The sequence below is a fragment of the Centroberyx gerrardi genome, chromosome 1, assembly GCF_048128805.1.
Source record: "Centroberyx gerrardi isolate f3 chromosome 1, fCenGer3.hap1.cur.20231027, whole genome shotgun sequence".
Classification (NCBI taxonomy): Eukaryota; Metazoa; Chordata; class Actinopteri; order Beryciformes; family Berycidae; genus Centroberyx; species Centroberyx gerrardi.
Genome location: NC_135997.1, coordinates 8456405 through 8480332, shown reverse-complemented (window position 1 = coordinate 8480332; position 23928 = coordinate 8456405). Strand labels below are relative to the sequence as shown.

The 23928-nt window shown below is 43.3% G+C and overlaps 1 protein-coding gene across 2 annotated transcripts; it reads right to left on the bottom strand.

Annotated features, from left to right (window-relative positions):
• Positions 1 to 1725: 1725 nt before the first annotated feature.
• Positions 1726 to 22922, bottom strand: tnfaip8l3 (tumor necrosis factor, alpha-induced protein 8-like 3). Of its 2 annotated transcripts, none has more exons than XM_071901494.2 (2): positions 22733 to 22922; positions 1726 to 3500 (listed from the first exon to the last, which is right to left on the bottom strand). In XM_071901494.2, exons 1-2 carry the CDS (start codon positions 22776 to 22778, stop codon positions 2935 to 2937), a joined length of 612 nt encoding a protein of 203 aa, XP_071757595.1. In that variant the 5' UTR covers positions 22779 to 22922; the 3' UTR covers positions 1726 to 2934. The 2 variants fall into 2 exon arrangements, with proteins under 2 accessions (XP_071757595.1, XP_071757596.1); XM_071901495.2 differs by having other exon boundaries at positions 1726 to 3497.
• Positions 22923 to 23928: the final 1006 nt, after the last annotated feature.

Here is a 23928-nt window from a genome sequence, read left to right as displayed (position 1 = left end):
TGTGTGTGTGTGTGTGTGTGTGTGTTCTTCTATCTTTGTGAGAACCAGTTTGAGTTGTAGAGCTTTGAGTGAGGACATTTTTGCGTTGTTTGTTTGTTTGTTTAGGATTAGGGTTAGATTTAGGATTAGGTTTAGGGTAGGGTAAGGGTTTAATAGGGTTAATGGGGTTATGGTTATGGTTATGGTTAGGCAAGTTAAAGCTATCTTGATGACTCTCCCTGCTTCGTCCGTCGACTGGCAGTTAGGTTTAATGTAATCAAAGGAAGGTCCTCATAAGGACAGAGTTATACCAATTTGGGTTTGATATAATATACAATATTGGGTTATACCAATATTTTGGTTTGCCAATATATTGGGCTTTTATTAAATATTAAATATTTTATTCAATATTGAACATTGGCCAGTCATGTGGTCATTGCTGATATGATGGAGGTTTCTCCCTGACCACAGCTACATAAAATCAGTTTTATGGGAAAGTGGAAATATTTTCTTTGCACATTTTATATATTTACTTAATTGTTCACATATGTTTTTTTGTGAACAATTAGGGAATTGTTCACAAAGGGAAACAATGGGTACTTTTTTTTTTTTTTTTTTACGAAAATTGAAACATTTACAGATATTAAGTAAATATTGGCTATCGGCATTGGTATTGGCCTTCAGAAACCTATATCAGTCAAACCCTAGATAGAAGTACAAGGATGTGTGCACATCTTCTGCAGCAGCATATAAATTCATAGAGCATACATTCTATATTTGACACACACACACACACACACACACGCGCTCTCTCTCTCTCTCTCTCTCTCTCTCTCTCTCTCTCTCTCTCTCATCCAGACAGAGTGAGGTCTCCCCTGTTCAGGCCATTAGTCCGATTTAAGATGCTGGAATCAACTGGAGATCCTGGCCAATAGGAAGAGAGGACAGAAACTAAAGAGAACAAAGGAAAGAAGCAAGTGAGGTTTATGACTGTGAACACCACTATTCTCTTTAAGTCAATTAAAACTTTAACTACATAAATGATTGACTCGATGTGTGTATGTACGTCTGCCAGCCAGCTGAGAGAGTGTGTGTGCAAATGGGTGCTCAGTAGATGGGTGGTCTGTCTGTTTTAAGTGTTTATACAAGGAGACAGAGACATTAAACTGGACGACTTCTTCTCGATTGCCTGTAGCTGTAGAGAGAGTAAGTCAGCTGGAGTCACATCAAGCATCCAGGAATATGTTTTCCTGGACAGGGGAGCAGAACGGACCACAGGGCATCTAATGGACCAAAAATGCCAAACCACTGATTTTCTTGCTCATTTCAAGTATGCGTGTTGGCAAATTTATGCCTGATGTGCATGATGTGTGTCAAATGGGCAGGAGACTAGTAACGCACCATTTGTGGCTTATTTTCCACATCAGATGCACCCATGCATTTTCTGTCATGATGGCTGTTTCCCCTCAAAAACTATGCGACAGTGGCTTTAATTATTACAATATCTCGATGAATCTGAGAGCCTATTCTAGGAGTAGCCTACTTCTAGGTCAAAGTTGGTAGATGATTTGTTCAGATTTGACCAGGGGAAAGGCAGGTAACAGTAAAAGGCAGGAAAACAGAAATCTAACATGACAGAAAATTGTAATGATGGCTGCCAGCAAGAAGAATGCAGTTTGTCCCTCCTGAAATTGTCCTCCAGTTGGATCTATTACCACCAAAAGAATTGCCAAAGAAATACTGACATCTGTTTACAAGGAATCTTTAATAAAAGACAAGTGTTACACCCTTGTAGAGAAGATAGACACAGACACATAATACACACACACACACTGTGTCAGAGTTGGTCTTATGTACAAACACGTGATTCAAGCGGATCCCATACAAACACATATGCGCGCGCACACACACACACACACATACACACGCACAGAGAGAGGGCGAGAGAGAGAGAAAGAGAGAGAGATAGAGGGAGAGAGAGAGAGAGAGAGAGAGACACACACACACACACACACACACACAGACCGACACGCATACACATACTGCCAAGCCCTTCAAGGCCAATCCAGAGGACACACTGTTTATGCTGGATTTTTACTGCAGCTGTAATTCAAAGGAGCTGCCGTTGTAAATGTAAAATATTTCTAGAATCACCGTAGTTCGTCTTGTAGTGACAGAAATGTCCCTGGTATGGCTTTAAGGAACCGTACTAAACCATACTTCATCTGTGGTACCGTGCAAAGGTAAAATTTTGAGTTATTTGGAACCCACAACACCAAGGAAAGAGTTGTCATAAAGGCATTCGACAGTGCAGAAAGACCATACATTTATACATTTGGCAGGAAATTGTGACTGTAGACTTTGATTGGTTTGGTCTGCTCATAAACACTGCATTTGCATGACATTATGACACTCACTTTAGGCGAAAATAAGGGAGAAAAGTACATTACAGCATGTTCATGTAATTCAACCCTTAAGCTTCATGCTCTGAAAATATTGAAAAAACTGACTGGAAATCACAGAAATTGGCTCTGCAGATTGAGAAAAACACTACTGATTATCTTCCATGTCCAAATATCCCTATGCTTTTTTGGCCATTGGTACAGTATACATTTGTACACAAAGGGAAAGGCTTGGAATGCTATAATGCATAATGATGTGACGTGATTCAGGCTGTCCCAGTGCGCAGCAATGATCCGCTGAGTGGGAAGAGAGTCTAAAATCCCCTCATCGAACCACGGCAGCAGGACGATGCAACCAGCTCCATGGAAATGGATGCAGAAGATATAGGAAGACGGGAGCAAAAAGAAGGGAAAGGATGCGAGTGGGGCGAGGGGTGGTGAGCAACGTGGATGAAAAAGAAACACAAGGAGGCAGGAGAGAGCAACAAGGGTAAAGGCCAAGAAGAGGATGGGGGAAGCTGAGCTAGAGGTGAAAGAGGTCAGACGCGAAAGGTTAAAGTGTTCCTTCGTCCAGCAGTTTGTTGATGCCGTGGCAAATCTTCCTCAGAGAGAGTCTGTACTCCTCTCCGTCCCCGTACAGCTCCGCCAGGAACTCGCCGTGGGCAAAATGGTTGAAGACGTGGTCGATCCGCGCGTGCGAGCGTGCGGTCAGGTGCTGCTCGACCAGGGCGTGAAGCAGGTCCCTGCACTCCAGCAGCAGCTCCGACAGAATATTCCTGTCAAAGGTGTACTCCACCTCGTAGAAACTGACCGCCGTCATGGCCGCCTGGTTCATCTTCTTCTTGAAGCGCTCCACCGTGTCCAGCTCGTCGGGGCTGAACTGGTGGTTGCGGTAGAGGATGCCGATCTTGAGGGCGATCTTGATGACGTCCTTGATGATCTTGTGGGCCTCCTTCTTGCTCTTGGTGAACTCCCGGCTGGCCTTGTAGAGCTCGTCCAGGATCTCGCTGCTGGTGTCGTCCGTCAGCATGTTGGCCACCACCATGGTCGCCATCTTACTCAGGATCTTCTTCTGGGCCTGCAGGGCCAGGGAGCGCGAGTTGAAGCTCTCCTGGCCTGCTGAGAGAGAGAGAAAGAAAGAGAGAGAGAGAGAGAGCGAGAGAGAGAGAGGTTGGGGTTAATCAAAATTCCTCATTGTGTGTTTATCCTTTCAAAAGGATTCAAGACCAAGTCAACAGAAGAAAAAGGAGACCTCAACCTCCTGAAGTAACAGCTTGTCATGCACTGATACTTTAATACAACTTATGCAGAATCACTTGTCATGTAGGCCTAAGCATAATAATTTTTAATATGCTAAAGCTGCACTAGGCAAGATTTAAATTAAGTATGATCCTAAATCACAAAGTGGGATTGCAACAGAGAAGAGTGTCCCATTCCCCCTTGACTGAGACATTGTAGATTTGCCTTATTTGTCCAGATTAAACTCTGGTGTCTGGTATGTATACACTGAGAGTGAAACATAAACGTTCTCCTAAACTGCAGTGAGCGAGCGCTCTGTCCAGATAAAGCTTGAATCACCAAGATTAGATATTTTGTCTCTCTTGTCCCTTTGGCATCTTTTGGTATAAAGTGTTCACAGACCATCCAGGTTGGTAAACAAGAGCGAGCTGTGTGCAGTTTACTGACGTCACGTTACATGATTTCTGGGTATTAAAGTTCAAACTCTCACTGCCATTTGGGGCCGCCAATGTGCGAAGTTGCCCTTCAATAGGAAGAGTTCTCTTCCAAAATGAGATATCCACAATTTAATGATACTTTTTACAGCAGGTAACTGAACACTTACAGATGGGATCTTCTACATTTAAGAGATACTGAATGATAAAGCTCAGGTAATTATTTGTTCCAAAATATATGGGTAACACTTTACAATAAGGGTACATTAGTAAGGGTTAGTTAATGCTTAATAAGCATTAACTAACCCTTAATTAACAGTTAACTAATGTGTCTGGTAATAATTTACTAATGGTGTTCATGTTAACTAAGGTATTAATTTATACATTATTTAATAGTTTATAAAGGTAACTATTAAATAATGTATAAATTAATACCTTTGTTAACATGAACACCATTAGTAAATGATTACCAGACACATTAGTTAACTGTTAATTAAGGGTTAGTTAATGCTTATTAAGCAATGCTTATTAAGCATTAACTAACCCTTAATTAATGTACCCTTATTGTAAAGTGTTACCAATATATGTATAACAGTTTTAGAATAGAACTTTTCTTATAATACTGTCTTTGATCACAGCCTGTACATTCTGAGTATATTTATATTCTTGAAACAGCTGACTTACAGATGGACAGGCTTTTGCAATTCTCTTGACCCATTGTAATAGAAAACACTGGTCCATTTTTCTCCTCCTCTCATAGACATTACAACTATAAGCACACCCTTTATATTAAAACAGTCCAATCCAAACACATTAAAACTCATGACATGTGTCCTTGTATAGAACTCTGCAATTGAAAATGAAAAAAAAAAAGTCCACTCCTAAGTTTTGGATTTTGGTGGTTATTTAAAGGAATAGACCAACTTTTTTTTCCCAATTTTTCCGCAATAGGCTCTTTGATGAACTTACTGTTGTGCAACAAAAAGATTGGTAGCAGTTCTCTCTGTGTTCTGTAAATAGTGAGCTACAGTGTTTTTGAGATGATCCAAAGCAGCTTTGGATGATTCCGTTTGTTATTCTGCACCATAGCTAAATCAAAACTGGATACACAGAAGTGAAGTCGATTAAAGAGCTTATCTGCCAAAAAGCTGATGTTTTACTCTAAGTTGAATTATAGATTCAAAAGTAACTCAAAGGAGAATTATGTTCTAAATGAGAGAAGGCTAAGGAAAACCATTTTTGAGCAGATGAAAAGCCACATTCTACAGCAGGGCGGCGTCCTTCCTGGAGCTGGCAGCGGTGCGGTGGGCCGAGCTGCCAGAGGAATGACTATCTGCTCTGGCTAACATCAAACAGCTGCCTCGGTGTGATTGAACAACGATAAGGACCACTCTGCTCAGTGTCTCTCCTCCACATGTCCAGATTTATCATCCTGTTAGGCCGTGTCCCACTGTACGAGTGCTGTCGCCATTTATCATAGAGGAGAACATCAAAGACTGCCTGTGTCTTCATTCTCAGCAATGCCAGCAGGCTAGCGTGTGTCAGTGTGAATGTGAGGAGTGGGAGGATAGAAAGGGGTTTTATTTAGGTGCCACCCAGCTACAAATTACACACCATGATAACTCCTATTATGATTAAAGCCAAGGAAAAAGGGCTTCACTTTTTTCCCTGTTCCCTGGGCACATCGTCAGCCTCTTCCTCCTCCACATGCACATCCACAGAGAGAGAGAGAGAGAGAGAAGAGGGAGGGGGGTCAATGCCCAGTGGGCTCAGCTCTGAACAGCAGGCGATGAGTCTAAAATCAAAAGAGGAACACCTGCTTTGTTGTCATTATAATTTTTATTAAAACAGACAGCTATGTGACCATGCAGAATCCACACTATTGCCATATCACTTCAACAGTGTGCCTCTTTTCTTTGTGTGTGTGTGTGTGTCTCTCTCTGTGTATGTGTGTGTGTTATTTTAACATGTAAAAGGCTGAATGCTGCAGAGAAACAGGGAGAAACCCTATCCCTGCTCTTACAAACCTGCCATTTCGTGTGAACGTACAGGAGTGACATTTCATGTGTTGGTCTGAAACAAAGTGGCATTTCATGTACATACAATTAGCCGACCGTGACATTTAAAAGCTAACAAGGCAAATGTCTTTGTCCACAGTCATTTGCCAACACGTAGGATCCGATGTACCTATCCTTTGTACTGTTCAGCCAGGTTGAACGCCTACGCAGAAAACTAGCTTGCATGTTAGAAGAAAGAGCGTGTGGGTGACAGGGCTATGAAGTCGGTTCCTTCATCACACCTCTACAAGGCTTAACACTAAATGGTCACGCTTTAGTTGAATACACCAATGTTGATACTCAAATTCCTATCAAGGGACTATAATGTTTCACAGTATTGAGTTTCAAGTGATACTCATAATTGTAAGAAAAGTCATTTATAGATATTCAGTGTCTGGACTAGGGTTACTCTTAGGGTTAGGGTTAATATAAGAAATAGGATCAGGCTAAGTTTGGGTTTAGGGTTAGGGTTACATAGTCTGTGGAGATGCACCAAACAGGCAAGTGAGACTTTATTAAACATCTACTTTTTGTCACCTGATAGTTAGTTGACTATTCAATTAAAGAGATGTTGGGTTGTGTAGCTTCCTGGCCATGATATAACCCCAAAATTGGTGATTCTCTGTAATCGGTTGTTTCGGTAGAGACGATTGGAGAGTTACATTTTTTTCTCTCTCCATTCACAGCCATTATATGGAGGAACAGGTCTCAAAATCACACTGCTAGCACATAAACAAATGCGAACAAAGCAGATTCTGACATAAAAAAACTAGCCCTGTTGCTCACTTGCGATTAAGATAATTGCTTTCTTTATGTTTATTAACCTTTCAGTTTGATCAAGTGAACAGTGATTGGAGAGAGAAAAAAAAGGAAAAATTCTCCATCGCCTCTTCATTGCCTCTCATGGAGCCACAGAGCAACATATAACAGAGAATCGGCGATTTTGGGGCTATATAATATCCACGAAGCTACACAACCCAAGGTACTACCAAAGTTCAGCATCACTTTAAAGTCTTATCAAAGTCTTCACATGCCATAACCACCCTTGTCTCATCACCCAGCAAGCCTACCCTCACCTACAACACACAAGACCACAACTAACATATAGCTGCCAACATCTCATTTCCACACTCAACAATATCAATCTGAACAACAATAAGCCAACAGGATGGCCTGACCCTCCAGTTTGAGCAGTTCACAAACCGCACAGCACCAACTATGCAAAACTAACGGTATATAAATGGAAAGTGTGGCCTGCTGAATGGATAAGTCGACACCACACACATAGGCTGTGAAGCAATACAGTAATTTGCATGATGTTTGAATAGCGACACGAGGATATTTAACTGCGGTTTTCATTAGACAGCTCTGTAGCTCTCATCAACAGGCTCTCTTTGTCGCTGTCATTTCCTGTTTCTCTGAAGCAGCTCTTTGTTCTAGTGGGCCTCTGATATTCAGAATCCCTACTGGATGGATTTGTGAGACCCTGGCAGGCTGATAAAGGTGATAGCTCGCTCCATAAAGGCTGCCTTGTGACACCGATGGCAAAGTACGCTATGGATTCGAATCCTACCAGCATGTGTGACTAGTCTACTTAGAAATGAGCACAATCTTTTCTCTTCTGCGTAATTACATAACCAAGATTGGTCTCTGATTACCGTCGCCAAAAAAGAGCCCGGTTTGACCTTTTCTTTTTTTAGCGCCGAACAAAAAACACGACTAATTATCCCTCTGCCGCCCCCCACCATGCAGCCCAAGGCCTGTTCCTGAGCGTCGGCAGGTGGCCATCGATTCGCTTGCCTTGACCCCCGTTTCGAGCGTCTCTTCTCATCCCAGAACGGCGAGGAACGCGAGCGAAAATGAAGGAGTGTGGGTAAAAAAGAAAATTACTGTGAGGAACGGATGTGAGGCTGTGCGAGGTGTGAGTCAGAGTGCTGGGGAGGGAGGTGGGTGATTCAGAGTCTGGCCCGAGATTTTAGCACATACAGTAAGTGAGGGTAGATGATTACGCGTGTCCACATTCAGACGTCCAAGCTCACACACACACACACACACACACACACACACACACACCCTCTGTAGCCTGTCACCCGGTGGCTGAGATGAGTGACATGGATGAGCCACAGCGTCAGAATAAGTTAGAGAAGAGTACAAGCTGTCAAGGGAGAGATGGCTAGAAAACTGTCTATATTCTCTGTTATTTCTCTCTTACCTACTCATTATTTTCTCTGCATCACTCATTGTCAAGTGTAAAATGTTCACAAAATGAACTTATTTTTTCTCATAACACCTGGGAATAAGTAGCTGAAACAAACACAAGCGGAATTCTCATTTCATTTCTCAATTCATACTCCATCGGCCCATCAGAGCGGTTACATAAGAGTGTTTTGGGAGTTTGTGGAGTTTACTTTTAACATCAGGATTAGTAAGGTGCTCGCCGCTCTCCAGCCGTGGCTGTTGACTAGACAGTCTCCCTCTGTTCCGCCTGATGTTTTTAGAGCGCTGAGTCAACAGTTTCTGCTGCGCTGCATCAGAACATACATCCAGAGTGGAAAACATGGAGCCCGGCCAACTGGTAGCAGTAGCAGTAGGTAGCGCACTGCAAAAAATGTCCATCTCAACAAACTCATTCAGCCTCATATTCTGTGAGCCTGTAATTATAAGGTTGCATCTGGGTGGAGTGCAGTTCTGAGATACTGAGCATCAAAGATTTGACATCCCAGCTGGCAAAACTGTTATGTACTGTCTATCTTTTAAAACATTTAACCCCAAAAGGTTCTTCAAAAAAATACAAAAAACACCACGCAAGCTTAAAGTGACATCCAAAGATCATGAATATGTGGATAACTCAATTTTGATTATAAAAACAAAAAGTCAGATAGAGCCAAGTTTACAACTCAGTCTTCAAATCTTATTTTTCTTAAATCTCATCTGTGAAAAATGATGCCAAATTCCATTCGTTTCCAAATCAGTTTCACCTGTTTGAGGAATTTTCGATAATCAAGTGCCAATACCTTGGACAGAAGGGAAAGGCAGGGAAATTGATTCAAGAGAATTCTTGAAACAAGTTGACTTGCACAGGAAATAAGATAAAATGATCTCACCCCATTGGCTCATTTTTCACTTGTTTTAAGAAAAATAAGATTTTAAAGCTTGATACTAGATCAACTGACTTGTTAAGAAGCACATTTCCTGCAGTGTGCCGGGGAGCGGGGCAGGGAGACGGGACCTGAGGCTTGTTTTGGTCCCGTTCCAAAGCAACCAGAGGAATGAGCCATTAGCAGCACCAGCAGCTAACACTAACTAGACTGACTGGCCTTTACTGAGTCAACGCTGGAGGCACTTGTGGGCTTATCAGCCGGAAGACTGCTGGACACACACGTCAGACTGGAGCAACTGTGTGTGTGTGTGTGTGTGTGTGTATGCTTTCATGCTTACGTGTGTGAGACAGTGTGCATATATGCAATAAGATAAGATAAGATAAGATAAGATAAGAAAAACTTTATTGTCCACTAAATTTACATAAAATGGAAATTTGTCTTCGGCAATCTGGCAACACAATAAAAACAGACAGTACACAGTATAAAACAAACAGTACACAGTATAGAACAGACTGAACCTGGGCTGAAAGGTAAGTTTATTGTCAATGATTGTTCCCAGATATTTAAAGTGAGTGATCTGTTTCACTTCCTGCCCCTTCATGATAGCTGGCTTGAAGACAGGCCCTATGCTGCCTGCTCCCATCCTACCTCCCAGACACAGCTCCTTGGTCTTACCGACATTAAGGTCAAGGAAGCTGCCGTCAAACCAGGTGGCAAGGTGGTCGATGTGCTGAGAGCAGGAAGGGCTTCACAATTGCATGTGTGTGTCTGTGTGTGTATTTTAGTGGGGCTTTATGTGTGAGCTGGTGGCACTCTCCACAGCATGTGCTTCAGTGTGTGTGTATCCATGTGCATGCCAGTGTATGCATGTGCATTTGTGTGTTTTGTGTGTGTGTGTGTCTTCTTGATCTCATGTCAACTATTAAAAAAAAGTGTTGTCAGCACATTGCAATTACAATTATTGTTCAAATATGTAAAGATGTATAGTGATTCTATTGTGATTTTTGGTGTGTGTTTGTTACTTGTACCTGGTTAAGCTGTTAGAACTAGCAGTCGGGTTCATTATACAGATTTTGGGTTAGGATCAGATTTGAACCATTGCAAACGTGAAAACAGAAGTGTCAACCACAATGTATTCAGTGCAGGGACCCTTTTCCCTGGTAGGGCTCAAACTTAAGTCTTTTACACATTAATAAGTTAGCCAACTTGTTGAGCCATAGGGTTAGGGTTAGGGTTAGGGTTAGGATGCCGGTTTTCTATAGCAAGTCTATTGGAAGTGCAGGTGTCGTCTATCGTGTGTATATGTGTACAGTCTGTGCTGTAATGTGTGTGTTTCCACTCATTATCCACTGCTGCTGGTCCATGATGGCAGCAGAACAACATACACACACATGAACACATTATTAAACATAAACATTATTTTCTATTCTGAGTTCATTTGGCTGAGAGTCATTTGCTGCTCAGCAGCCGCTTCCTAATAATAATGTCATCATGATGTTTTTGCTCTGAACCGTTCAGAGCTTCTAGACAGAGCAGACGTCTCTGCTTACGCACAAGCTCATGGTCATATCAGGTATCTGGAAAACACACACACACACACACACACACACACATACACACACACACACACACACACACACACACTCCTTGATCGCTGCTTCCCTATTTGGAGTTGCTAATGACAACATACTCATGTTTAGTATTGGACCAAACCAGGTCACCCTCTCGCTCTGTACTGACAGACACAAGTGCATGCACGCACATGGGCAAAGACATGCTCACACACACCTACACACACGCACACACGCACACACACACACACACACACACACACACACACACACACACACACACACAGATACGCACACATACACTCCCATCATCAGTGGGCTTGGACACTAGCCTAGCGTGACTGTGTAAAGGTCACAGAGCCCATCTCACTGATTCACTGATGATGGGTTTGTTCATCTGGTTTAACTTCATCTCTGTGTGTGTGCATGTGTGTGCTTATTTTTATCTATACAGAATATATCCAAGCAAAAAAAACAAAAAAAACAAACCTGTATTTACTATGCTGTGGCCTGCTTAGCACCTGTCAGTTCTCCTGCCCCTAAACATTATTAGTGCAAACAGCAGCCAGGAAACGGACAAACGGTGACAGCTGTTGACAGACAGCCTGGCTCAGAGATGCAGAAAGGTAGGAGAGGTTAGGAGTGTTTTTGGTGAGTGATAAGCCAAACACTGAGCTACTGCAAAGCTTCCTTACAGCAGCATGCAGTGGGTAGCCATCGGCCAAATCTCCCATCGTACAGTCACTGTCCATCTGCAACCTATTTTCTGTTCACATGCTGTATAAAGTATTGTATAACTGTATAGCCAGTACTTGCTTATCTGAAATGAGTGGGTGCCGGGTCATTCTTTGTACCGTGTAAGTGCTAAAACGACAACACTTTTCCAGACAATCTTTTCAGACATTTTCCTTTTGTGAAGGGGACAGACGTACAGCGTGAGTTCCCTGTTGCATTACGTTCATGCAGTAAAAAGTGGGACTCCTGCAGTGGCTACATACACATCTCACATGCTGTACACTGAAGTGAAAGAGTCTAACACCCTTCTAAAACCATGAATACAGTCCATCATCCATCTGCACACAGCATTGCCATTTCCCAAAGGAGAACCAGAACAAACAGAGAAAAAAAAAGTCAACAATGTATCAATACCAAGAAAATGTCAGAGAAAAAAAACAACTAAACAAGAAAGTGACAGCTTGATTTCCACTTCTTTTGCTTTGGCCTTTTTGTTTGCTTTTGGTTTTCCAGCGGAGTTTCTCTGACTGCATTTACAAGGCTGGAGGAAAACAATGGAGCGGGTCATTCAGCAGCAGTAAAGGGGTTTTAATAGCCTGCAGGGTTTGTGTTTAGCAAGAGGCCAGCGGACTGGAGCAGAGAGCGCTTGACGCCGAGTTCTGCCAGCTGGTGCTGGAGCTTTATTAGTGTAGCTGGAGGAGAGACGTATACATTTTTCATGTGTCACTCTCAGGGCTGCTGGCTTCTGACTCGTGGACCTACTATGTTCAGTATCACTTCCACACACACACACACACACTACCAGTCAAAAGTTTGGAAGCGCATTTTTCATTATTTTATACTATTTTTCACATTTTAGAATGATAGTAAAGACATCAAAACTATGAAATAACACAAATAGAATTATGCAGTGACCAATTTTTTTTTTAAACAAATCAAAACTATCTTATATTTTAGATTCTTTAAAGTAGTCATTCTTTGCCTTGATGGAAAGGCAAAGGCTTTGGAAATAAATTCATACTTAGGCATCAACTTCACTATTTATATTTGTCTAAAAAACTAATTTCAAGCATTTAAGCATAAGCCTTTAGATCAAAAGGCTTTAAGATTATGACTTAATGCAATGAAAGATAATGAAAAACATAGTACATTCAATCAGGTGTGTCCAAACATTTCACTGGTAGTGTACATAGACACACACATACATACTGACATATGTGCAGATACGTCCATGCACGTAGAAATACACACATAGACGTAGGCCTACATACGCAGAAGAGCTGCAGAAGCGCTGCCCAGCCGCTGGTATAAAGACGGGCTTTGTCGCTTCATGTGAAGTTTTCAGCAGCAACGTCTCTCTCTCTCTCTCTCTCTCTCTCTCTCTCTCTCTCTCTCTCTCTCTCTCTCTCTCTCTCTCTCTCTCTCTCCCTCTCTCAGCTCTCCTAGCTCTGGACCTGGCATGGCTCCTCACAGGGGTATTTTTGACTCCCACAGTTCAAATCACAAGATGACTCAAACATACCTCTCTCTCTGTGGCTATGCATGTGTGTGTGTGTGTGTCTGTGTGTAAGTGTGTGTGTGCCCGGAAGGGATGAAGGTATCTGGGGAAGAGTTGAGATTGAGAGATATATGGCTCATGCAGAAAGAAGGGGAGAAAGAGAGAGAGAGAGAGTGAGATACAGTGTGGCGCGGTGAGGTGCATTATTCATGACATGTAAAATCTGACTCTGAGCCAGTTTCCAAAGGGTATTCTGGTGCTCAAAGAGGTCATTCACCATGTCATTAACAGCTGCTCACAATGTGGAGAGGCATCCGGACATTTTTTGGTTAATAAATAACTCTTTTAACATCTTAATGACTTTCACTTGTGTTAAGTTAGGTTCCAGGGTTTAAAGTTCATTCCCTTTTGGTAGATGTGGATCATTTAGTGTCCTTGGCTAAAACTGGAGCACCTAGGCTAAAGCTTAGTCATGCTTTACTGGAAGAATGTGTAATTGCAGCAGACACAGATTCATTCTCCTCACAGATCCCCAAGGCTTGAAAAATGCATACACATCCACTCGGTGTAACACTTGTGACAAGACAAATGGGCGTCATGACTTTTGCTGTCCTTAATGTGTTATGCAGGTGGTACCTGTCTCTAATTTAGCCTAGTTCACGATTTTATTTGTCCCAAATGGGAAACCTGGGTGCAGTAAGGCATAATACACAAGCACATACTCACAGCAGACAAAATATACAGAAACAAATGAGAAACAAACAAAAAGATACGTCACATGAACAACGCAAAGTGCATAAAAACAACAGAGAAAGCGGAGGAATGGGGGGGTGGGGTCTATCTCGTACTAAAAAATGCAATGTTAATAAAGTGCTACATTCATTTTACTGTCGGAAAAAATAAAAGGTTAGTCTAAGGTCTGTTTCTATGAGTCACCTCCTTTCATGGCTGTTGTGTTAGAAGGCTGTGGGAATTTAATGCTGATTAGAGACTGATGAATAGCAAGCGATTGCACTGGTGTCCCCGGAAAACCACACAGCAAATGCAGCAAATTCAACAGAATTAAATATGCCTTAGGATGCTCTCTGTAATGGTCAAAATTGTGAAACATGACCCGGAGGGCAAAGCAGGCTTTGACTCAGCATCACCAGCACATGCATAATGGATGTTAATCGCAGAAACGGAGCAGCGAGGAGTTTTTCTTAGTAACTGATGAGCAAACTGATGTGTATTATTGCGCTCGTAATGAAGAAGCCATATATATGAAATTGTTTGGAACTCGAAGTGGCAGCAGTGTGTGTGTGTGTGTGTGTGTGTGTGTGTGTGTCCTGGGACCGGGCTAAGTGGCTTTACTGTGACTAACAATCCAGAGAAAAGCACTTAGGAGCCTCTCTGAATCTGGAGGGACGCAAGAACAGGTTGCCTTTGGCCACCGCACAACCTTATTTAATGGTTCATTCCTCATCTCTCTCTTTCTCTCTCTCTCTCTCTCTCTCTCTCTCTCTCTCTCTCTCTCTCTCTCTCTCTCTCTTTCTCTTTATTTTAATGGCTAAGTCCCTGTAGAGCTGAACTGGGGGGAGATGAGGAGGAATGAGGCGGTGGCAGGAGATGTCTGACTGATTAATGTGCCACTGGCCTGATAGCCTGTCACAGAGACGGAGAGAGAGAGAGAGAGAGAGAGAGAGAAAGAGAGATAGAGAGAGAGAGACATCAGTGTTTTGACCTCCACCTTTAGCTCTGCCCTTGTCCACTCTTCGGACGGACATGAGACTTTGCATGAGGACCAAAGGACTGGCTGGTGTGCGGAGGCTGAGCAGTAGCCAACACATCCTGTTAGGCCTGCAGGGTCCTGTGGGATCCCTGCCCTTTGACCTCTCCTCCGCTGTAAAGCTAATGTCTTCGCCAGCTGTGGGTCGCTGACTTCTGCCATTGTTTGGCTAGTAAAAAGCCGGGCCACGGTTAGCTGGTTAGCTGGGCATGGGAACTGGCTGGAGGCTTTCTCCCCACTCTGCCTCCCTCCTCTGGGACCCGCTGGAAAAATACTCTGCCACGTTCATCAGTAGACAAACCGGTGCTATTTCTGATAATGGATGTTGTTTTAAAGTAATTATCCGCAACATTTTCATATGTCTGTTTTGCTACTCTTTATTGATGATTGATGTAAGACGCAGTTAATGAAAGCTTTTACATTTGCTCTTCTAAACACCTGGTGGGCCTTTCCCATGGATGTACTGGGTCTTTCCTAGGAAAAATCCTCTGGCACACAAGAAGTGATGCGTTTTATGTTTCCAGCAGTTTTGAATAAATAGAAGAAAAACTGTTAGTTAGCTAAAGCAGCGATAGCCACCCTGGCTGAACAAAGAAGAGAGCACCACCTACAGAAAGTCAAACTTCATCAATAGACAAAGATAGACTGGCCATACTCTTTGATTGACAAGTGTGCAAAAACATCACAGTAATGAGCACTAAGCACCAAACATGTCGACAAAATAATAATAATTAAAAAAGCACTTCATTTACCTAAATTGCCACTTTAAGAAATTATTAAGGTAATGGCACTTCATTTATAGAATATTGGTTTGAGTATGTGTGCGTCAGCGTGCTCATTTGTGTGTGTATGTGTGTGTGGGTCAGTGTGTGTAGGTGTGTGAGTCTGTGTGTGTGTGTGAGGGTTGTGTGTGTTTGAATACTTTGTTGTGTGTTGTGCTCTGGCACAGATGGCTGTGCTGCTGTAATAATCTCACTGGATTGCTTGTAAATGTAAACTATAATGACAGACAGTTCTCTTGAGCATTTCTCTGTGTGTGTGTGTGTGTATGTGAACTATAATGACAGACTGTGTGACTGAACCTAATAAAAACAGAGGAGTATAAAATGCTCGGCCTTTCCTTGCCTTTCCTTTCCTTTCCTTTCCTTTCTCTGGCCTGGCACCCAGACAGAAAGTTCCCTTAACTTTTTCCATCTGAAATGAAGCTATTTAGAGAGAGAGAGAGAGAGAGAGAGAGAGAGAGAGAGAAAGAGAGGGAGAGCTGGCAATATGTACATTTTCATTTCACACCATTCAGTCAAGCTTAATAGAAGTGAAGAGAGTTAAGTGGAAAACAGAGAAAGAGGATGGCTCAAGCGTTTGTTTGAAATGCTTTGAATGAGCGCAGAGGCAAAATAAAAAAAAATATCCCCGGCCATTCTGAAACTCGGCAGATGTGTCATTTCCTTTAAAAAGGAGCGTGGAGGAGCGATGCAGAGAGGGACAGAGGAGGTGGGGGGCGAGAAAGACGGAGTGAGAGAGAGATATGGCGTCGTGGTTCCATATTTCACTTGTCTAGCTTCTGTCGAGGTCCCTTTACATCAGACATACGAGGCAAAGCGACACTGGACCCACACAACGCACAGTCTTCTCACTCCCACTCTCTCTCTCTCTCGCTCGCTCCACACTCTCAGCACTAAGGGTTTGGCTTTAGTGTGCGTCTTTGTGTTTGATTCCTGAGCCTCCCTTCTCTTTTTGTCCATCTCTTCCCCTTCTGTCCGCTTCTCTCCAATCCGCGCCGAGTTGAGAGTGAGTGGCAAGGAAGTAAATGTTTTCCGGCCTGTGTGCGAGTCGCTCCTCTCATAGACCTCAGCCAAGTCTCAGCATGCCGTGGCATCGTTTACAAAGAGACACACACGTGCACGCGCGCACACACACACACACACTCACATGCACAATCATCCCCAGCCCTGCCAGCTTTCCCCATAACTTTGGCCTCCTGGTTTGTTTACTAGTTCATCCACTCTAACGGAGTTTACGTAAAAAGTGAGGCTCCGGGGAGCTAAGAGCAGAATCACTTACAGAGAAGCTCACACCGTCACTTTATTTGCGGCGTGACGTCATAAAAATGCAGCGATGGCCTTATTAAGCACTATATGTGTCAATCAAAGGTTTCTGTTGCTCTGGATGGATGGAGTAGTAAAACTGGAAACACTTTGAGCTTTGGCCCTGAATGTCTTTACTGCGCATGGGAGATTTTAGTGTGAAGCCTTAGACTGCTGCTCTCCTACTTGGCTGCCACACCACCGCTAACTAATGACCAGGAAATGACTGTGGTTCACACACACACACACACATACACACACACACACACACACATACACACACGTTTGGTATTATTGACTACATTCATGCCCTAACCAGTAACCCAAAACTTAACCCTCTCCACTGCATGTCTAGTCTAAACACTTACCCTAACCTCAACCTAATTCTAATATTATAATCTAATTGTAATCTAATAATTCTTAACCCAAAACCAAGCTCGAAACCCTAAATCCTAAACCTAAACCGGCCTCTTAAAGAAGTTAGAAAATGCCCTAACTTTGGAGGATTTTCCTCATCTGTCGGAAATGTATGGGCATCATAAGGATAGAAATACAAGAAAACACACACACACTCACACACACTCACACACACATGCATCACAGCTAGTATGTACAGAATTCACAGCTCCAGATACCTGTGCAGGCAGTACAGACGACGCTCCTGAACCTCCCTAACGCTCCACACACTGCCCTCCCTCCAACAGCTTGCCTCTCTCTCTCTCACACCAGGCGCCACTAGTTACCGTTGGCTCTGCAGTGAAACCACAGCCATCTCCTCCTCCTGTGTGAGTCTATGAGGCCTTGTCAAAATGCCTCTGTGGTCTAATTCCATGTTTCAGTAATGGCTCAGCCGTGGGGAAACAATTCTGTCTCGAACTGTCCCACAAACACCATGGGATGCCTCGGCATTGAGTCAGCACACACTCGCATGAGCATACACAGGAAAATGCACACACACACACACACACACACACACACACACACACACACACCGGTGTGGGACTTGGGTGTTTACGACTCAGAATCTTTCGCTGCAGCTAGAGGAAAAATCACTTTCTCCTGAGTCGTCTTTTCCACTTACGGACTCCCTCCCTCACACTCCCATTTTCTTTTTTTTCTGAGTTCATGTTTCAATTTTCCAGAGCCAGCTCCTGGTGTCTGGCAGTATGTGTGTGTGCATAAGTTTTTGTGTGTGTGTGTGTGTGTGTGTGTGTGTGTGTTGAGGGCTGGGGTGCAGTGAGCACTCTCCATCTGTAGGCCAGATTAAAGGGAGAGAAAAAAAAATCAGGGATGCATGTGTTGGGAGAGTGTAAGACCATATTTGAGTGTGTGTGTATGTCTGTGTGTCTGTGCATATATGTGTGTGTGTGTGTGTGTGTGTGTATGCTGCTCTGGCCCACTATGCCAGTCTCTCATGTGTAAAGCATGTGGCCAGTCTGCCAGCATGGCAGTCATGAGGCAGAAGCTCTCCTCTGATTGCCGGGTGCTGCCGGCCTCGGCTCTCTTCTGTCTAATGCAGAGTAGTGAATGGCGGAGAAATGAAGTGTGTACTTGTCTAAAGGTTTTTGTTTTTTTTCTGCGGTTCCATCTTTGCAAAGTGTAGATTAGCGGCAGTTAACATGGGCAATCAGATTCATTCAGCTTGTTTGTATGTGGATGTGAGAGTATTGAAGAAGACCTCGTGGCCGAAGAGGAGAGAAGATCTCTTGGCTCCGTTAACCAGTTATCAGTTCTGATATCAGTTGTGTCATCAAACAACATCTGCGCCGGGCTCTTAGTTTTGTTTATAATAGAACCACACGAACCCTCATGCCCTTATGAATCTCACAGCTGTTATTACAACAGCCAAACAGCTTCTCTTTTCGACAATTCTGCTTTCCATAGGAAATTTGAAGTAAACAGACACGGCTGGAAATAGCTCTGCAGATGGCAGATGGGGTTGTGGTGTTATAGTGATTTGCATTGCCATGCTGAGTCAGCCAAATTGAGACGGTGCGCTGGCTATTCACTATCTTCTGACAGTGTGTCAGTTTAATGCAATATATAAAAATCTGAAAGTTAGAATTCAGGAGTATCTGCAAATTGAATGCTCAATTTCAATATCCTGAATTTGACACTGATGGATCAGGGGGAACTTGATGTAGATGTTTTTGCAACATGCTACTCTCTAGTTTCTGTTGAGCTGTGGATCGGCTTTCTCCACCAGACTAGGTGTGTCAATGGTCAGCTACTTTGGTTCATAATAAGGTGTGGTCCTCTCCTCTCATCCACTGGAAGGACAGGATTGGTGTGATGTGTGTTTGTGGTTATGGGTATGGCATGCTGGTTGGATGATTATGAAAAGGGATATGTATATGTGTGTGTGTGTGTGTGTGTGTGGGGTGGGTGTATGTGGGTGTGTGGGTGTGTGTGTATGATGGGAGGGGGCTCTAGTAGTTACAGCTGAGCTCCACACATTGTGGCTGGTGTGTGTGATGAGACTCAAGAGAGTGTACAGAAGTCAGTGGAGCACAGAAATAGAAACACACCAAGGACAAAAGACAGGCTCATTGCTCTCTCTTTCCCTCTAAGGCTTTCTCTGTCCATATAGTCCGAATCAGGGGTGTCACATCAAAACCTCATGTCTAAACAAATACATTTTAAAGGAAAAAACACTTTAACACTGTTTAAAAACACCTATTGGTGATGTGCCTTGCATTTCTAGGTTTACTTAATTGTTTGGTGCCATATTTTTCTTATTGCTTTGGATAACTGGCCAAATATGGAGTGCAGCTACAATGGAGTTTAACAGCAGGTAAATGTTCAGCTATCTAAAATATCAAATATAAATGTCTATATATAAGGTTTTGGTGTCAGCCCCTCAGAATTAAACCAAGGGCTTCTTTATGGACTCACCATTATACAATGACGTTCAACAATCATATAGGGAGAAATACAGATACCAAGTTCTCCATAATGCTACAAGACATGCTGCTTTTTGAGTAAGGGTCACGACTCTTGCTTTTTCTTGACCGGAAAAACTCTCATTTCACTGTTGCTATCGCGCTCTCCACCTACGTGTATGACCCAGAGCTGAATGGAACAGGTTCAGGCCCATTCTATGGGGGTTGTTGATGGCATTCTGGGAAATGCAGGAAATCAGTAACTATAATAGAAGTAGATGAGGCAGGTTGAGGGAAAATGCATACGTAAATTACGTAAAACGTAAATTTTAACACTTCATCACAAAATAACTCCTGGAATGCACTGAACATCACAAATTGGTGATAAATAACAGTGTATCCAAGGGTGGAATTTTCCTTCAAGAGAATTTAGAAATATCTTATTTTCAAATTGACCCCATTTTTTCCTCAGCATCACCCTTTCCTATGTCTGTCTCTTTCTAACTATTCAGCAACAACAGCCAACGTTATTAGCAGTGCGTTTGTTACTGGCCTTTTGTTTGTTCAGTGTGAAGGCGCAGCTACCAGCTGTATTACACCCAGGCTCTAAACAAGATTAAAATGCCACAGAGAGAGAGAGAGAGAGAGAGAGAGAGAGAGAGAGAGAGGTGTTCGGGTTGGGAGCTCTGCTGCTATCAATATTCAATTTGCCTGTTCTGTAATCCTCCCCTGTGCCAACCAAAATAACACTAAATGCCAAATCTAAGATGTCGATCTAACTTGCTAACAACATCCACTAACTGCTCATTGGCAGGGGGGAAGGTTGAAGGGTCAAAGCCACCCGGAAAAAAAAATACACATTTACACTGTTGAAGTTTTCTGACAGAAGAATATATACTGCAAATGTGTAGAGAAATCACACATCCCTCATCCACATATCCAAGAATAAGGGTCATGTTTGTGTACAGCAGCGTTTTCAAAATACACCTGTTTTCAAAATACTTTTCGCTTTGGCAGGACATTGTGTGACCTTATAAAGCCAACATTACTTTGTTTTTAGGCCAAAAAACCAACGAGCCCACAGCAGATAATTCATCTTACATTAGAGCGACTTGGCCACATAACAGTGATGGAAGCTTTAGATCATAATGTCTGTAGCAAAATCTTTCCATGATCTACTTCTGGGTCTGGGCCCAGTCTTTGAAAAACACACTTCACATGAATGTAAAATGGATGAAGCCTCTTTCTCTACAGATTGGCCTGGCCACAACGCACCAACCCACGGCTTCGTGTGAGAGTCCTGGCGGATGTGCACAACCTTGAGCTGTCTACCTGCGTTCGGCACATAATAGAGATGTCTCGTCACTTACTGAGGGTGTGTGCAACGCTGTCTGGCTTGTATAGCAGGGTTCCTTGCCCTTTTGCAGATGGACAAAAAGACAGACAGACAATGGGCCAGATGGACAGACAGATGGTCAGAGATCGACAGAGCATCATGAAAATGCAAAGCGCTATGCTGTGACAGAAACAACAACAGGCAGACGACCACACTGTACAATCCCCATGACCATCTACAGCGTTGCATGATCACTAACTGGGGCAACAGCATGCACCGACCGATAGTAATCAAATCTATAATAGATCTGACTAAAGCACACAAGGAAAATATATATCTGTGCCTGATGGAAATCAATTTGAGAGACCTATAGTACTCTCATAGAGGATACAGTCAGTCAAAACTTCAGAATACACAGAAAATAACTGAAGCAATTTGAAAAAAAAAAAAGAACAGAAAGAGGTAGGGTTTCCATTTTTAGATGACATAGAGATATTACAGTATGCAGTATGCTCTGCTGTTTTATGAGAGGCTCCTGGAGACGCGTGGAGAATCATTTTGATTCATGATGTTTGAACGCTAAGTTATCTCTCCAGAAGGCTGTTTCATCTCCGGGCTGGAATTTTCTCCTGGATCACAGCTCACTAAATTCACGACATTCTCAGAATGCTGGGAAATGTGCAATTGGAGCCTGTAAACCTTTAGGAGTGCTGGTGTTTGTGTGTGTGCGTTTACATGTGTGTATGTCCGTGTGTGTGTGTGTGTGTGTGTGTGTGTGTGTGAGTGTTTTTCAACTTCTACAGAGCTATATCTCATGATCGCAATAAATCTTTGCCCTGTGCTCTAACACCATAAAACCTCTCTTAATACACAAGGGAAGAAATCTTTCCAAAACACAACCGCACACTACTTAGACTACTTTCTACTGTCTTTACTACACATTTCCATGCTCCCTGGTAGTGAGATGGACAATCTAAGGGGGAGATTTCAGCGTCCAGGGAGGCTGCGCTCCCCCTGCAGCTGGATGTGTTGATGAGCAAACTGGCCGCACGTGTCGGAGCTTGCCTGCTCCGGATAGTCAGTGAGCCGGCTTACAGGCGCACGCACAGCGGGACTCCGCCAGTCACCACGCTGGCATCAAAGGTTGAATGTATACATGCATGAGAGCTCACAGCAGCGGGTCTGACACTTGGTGTGTGTTCGCCTAGAAATGGTAATCATCAAGAGTAACAACTACAGACACTGGATAAACTGACATGTGAAGGCCCTTCGGAGACTGGTGGGAAATCATGTGATTCTTGATGTTTGGACACTAAAATCGTCTTCAGGACAGCCTACCTGCTGTTCACTGTAAGTACTGTACACAGTCAGAAATAAAGGCACAGAGTTGTACCTTTTACCTCTGTAAGTACAGCCGACAAAAGGTTCAACTCTGTACATAATTTTTTCGGAGGGTGTACCTGCTCAGAATGCTGGAAAATGTGGAAATCTGCAGGAAAATGAGCAACAAGAAGCTAGAAACCTTCTGGATAAACTGTCTTGGGATGCAGAAATGTACTTCTTCCAAGTCTAGCTACCTCAACACATCAGCAGATGAGTGAGGTTGTCGTTTTAAGGGGGCAAGCGAGAGACTTGATGATTCTTACCTGGAGAGAGGTCTCCCTCACTCTGCTCTCCGGAGTCTGAATCCATCTTCCCCTGCAGGACACACTGAAGCTGCAGAAGCTCTCTGGTTCGCTCTCCTCTTTCTTCTTGTTCTCTTTCCTCTCCAGGGAGCCTTCTGATTTCTTTACCCCCCCCCCAAAAAAAAAGCAAATCTTTTTTTTTTTTTTTTTTCTTCTTCTGGGGAGCTAAACTTCCCCTCCCAGCCTGGATCACTGCAGCTGTGAGAGGAATGCTACTGGGCTGACTGCTATTTGCTGAGCTGTCCTCCTTTTTGCTCTTTTTCTTGTTGCTCTCTCTTCTCTCTTCCTCCCTCTCTCTCCTCTCCAATGCTGCGCTGACTCCCTCGGTCTCCCTCTTTCCCTCTTCCTCTCATCTACTTTCCCCGTCTCTGATTGCTCCCTCCCCTCGCTCCCTCTCGGCCCGTCCCCCTCTCGGTTTCTCCCTCCCTGTCCCTGCTGCTCGGTCCCTCCCCCTCCTTCTCCCATTCGGTGCTGTCACACTCAGCCTCTTCACGCTCTCCCCACTCAAACTCTTTCTCTACCTCTTTCTGTATGCTGTAAGTGCAGTCTCTCCTCTCTCTCTTTCTCTCTTCCTCTCTCCCTCCCTCTCTCTGTCTCTGGGTAAGAGTGCTGCCTGTGTTTTAGCAGAGCAATGGGAGAGACTCATTCATGGCAACTTGAAATTCCTCTCCACCAGTAAAAATCCCATGGCCCCTTGTTATTGGTTGATGTAAAATCAATAATTGCTATCTCAGGGGATCACAAGCTTTTTCAAGTCAATGACCCCTGAATAAATACACATGAGGTCAGCCACCCCCATTTGTGACATTTTGGGACATTTGTGTGCGGCAGGAAAGAAGTTAGCTATTTTCAGGTTTCATATGATGTGATGATTCACATTTAAAGGGGAAATCCACTCTAAAACACCAATATTTTGTTGTTTGGTGATATATTTTTATTATTCCTGTGGATAACTGGGAAAACGCAGATGACGTGATGTCATGTTAAGATATTTCCAGTGCAGCTACAATGGAGTAAACGTCAGGATTTTGGTGTCAGTCCCTCAAAATCAAAGAGCAAGGGCTTCTTTCTAGACTCACCATTTTCATAGAGGGGGCAGAGACACCAGTTTCTCCACCTACAGTAGCTTCAATAGACCAGAATGCACTGCAGCTACA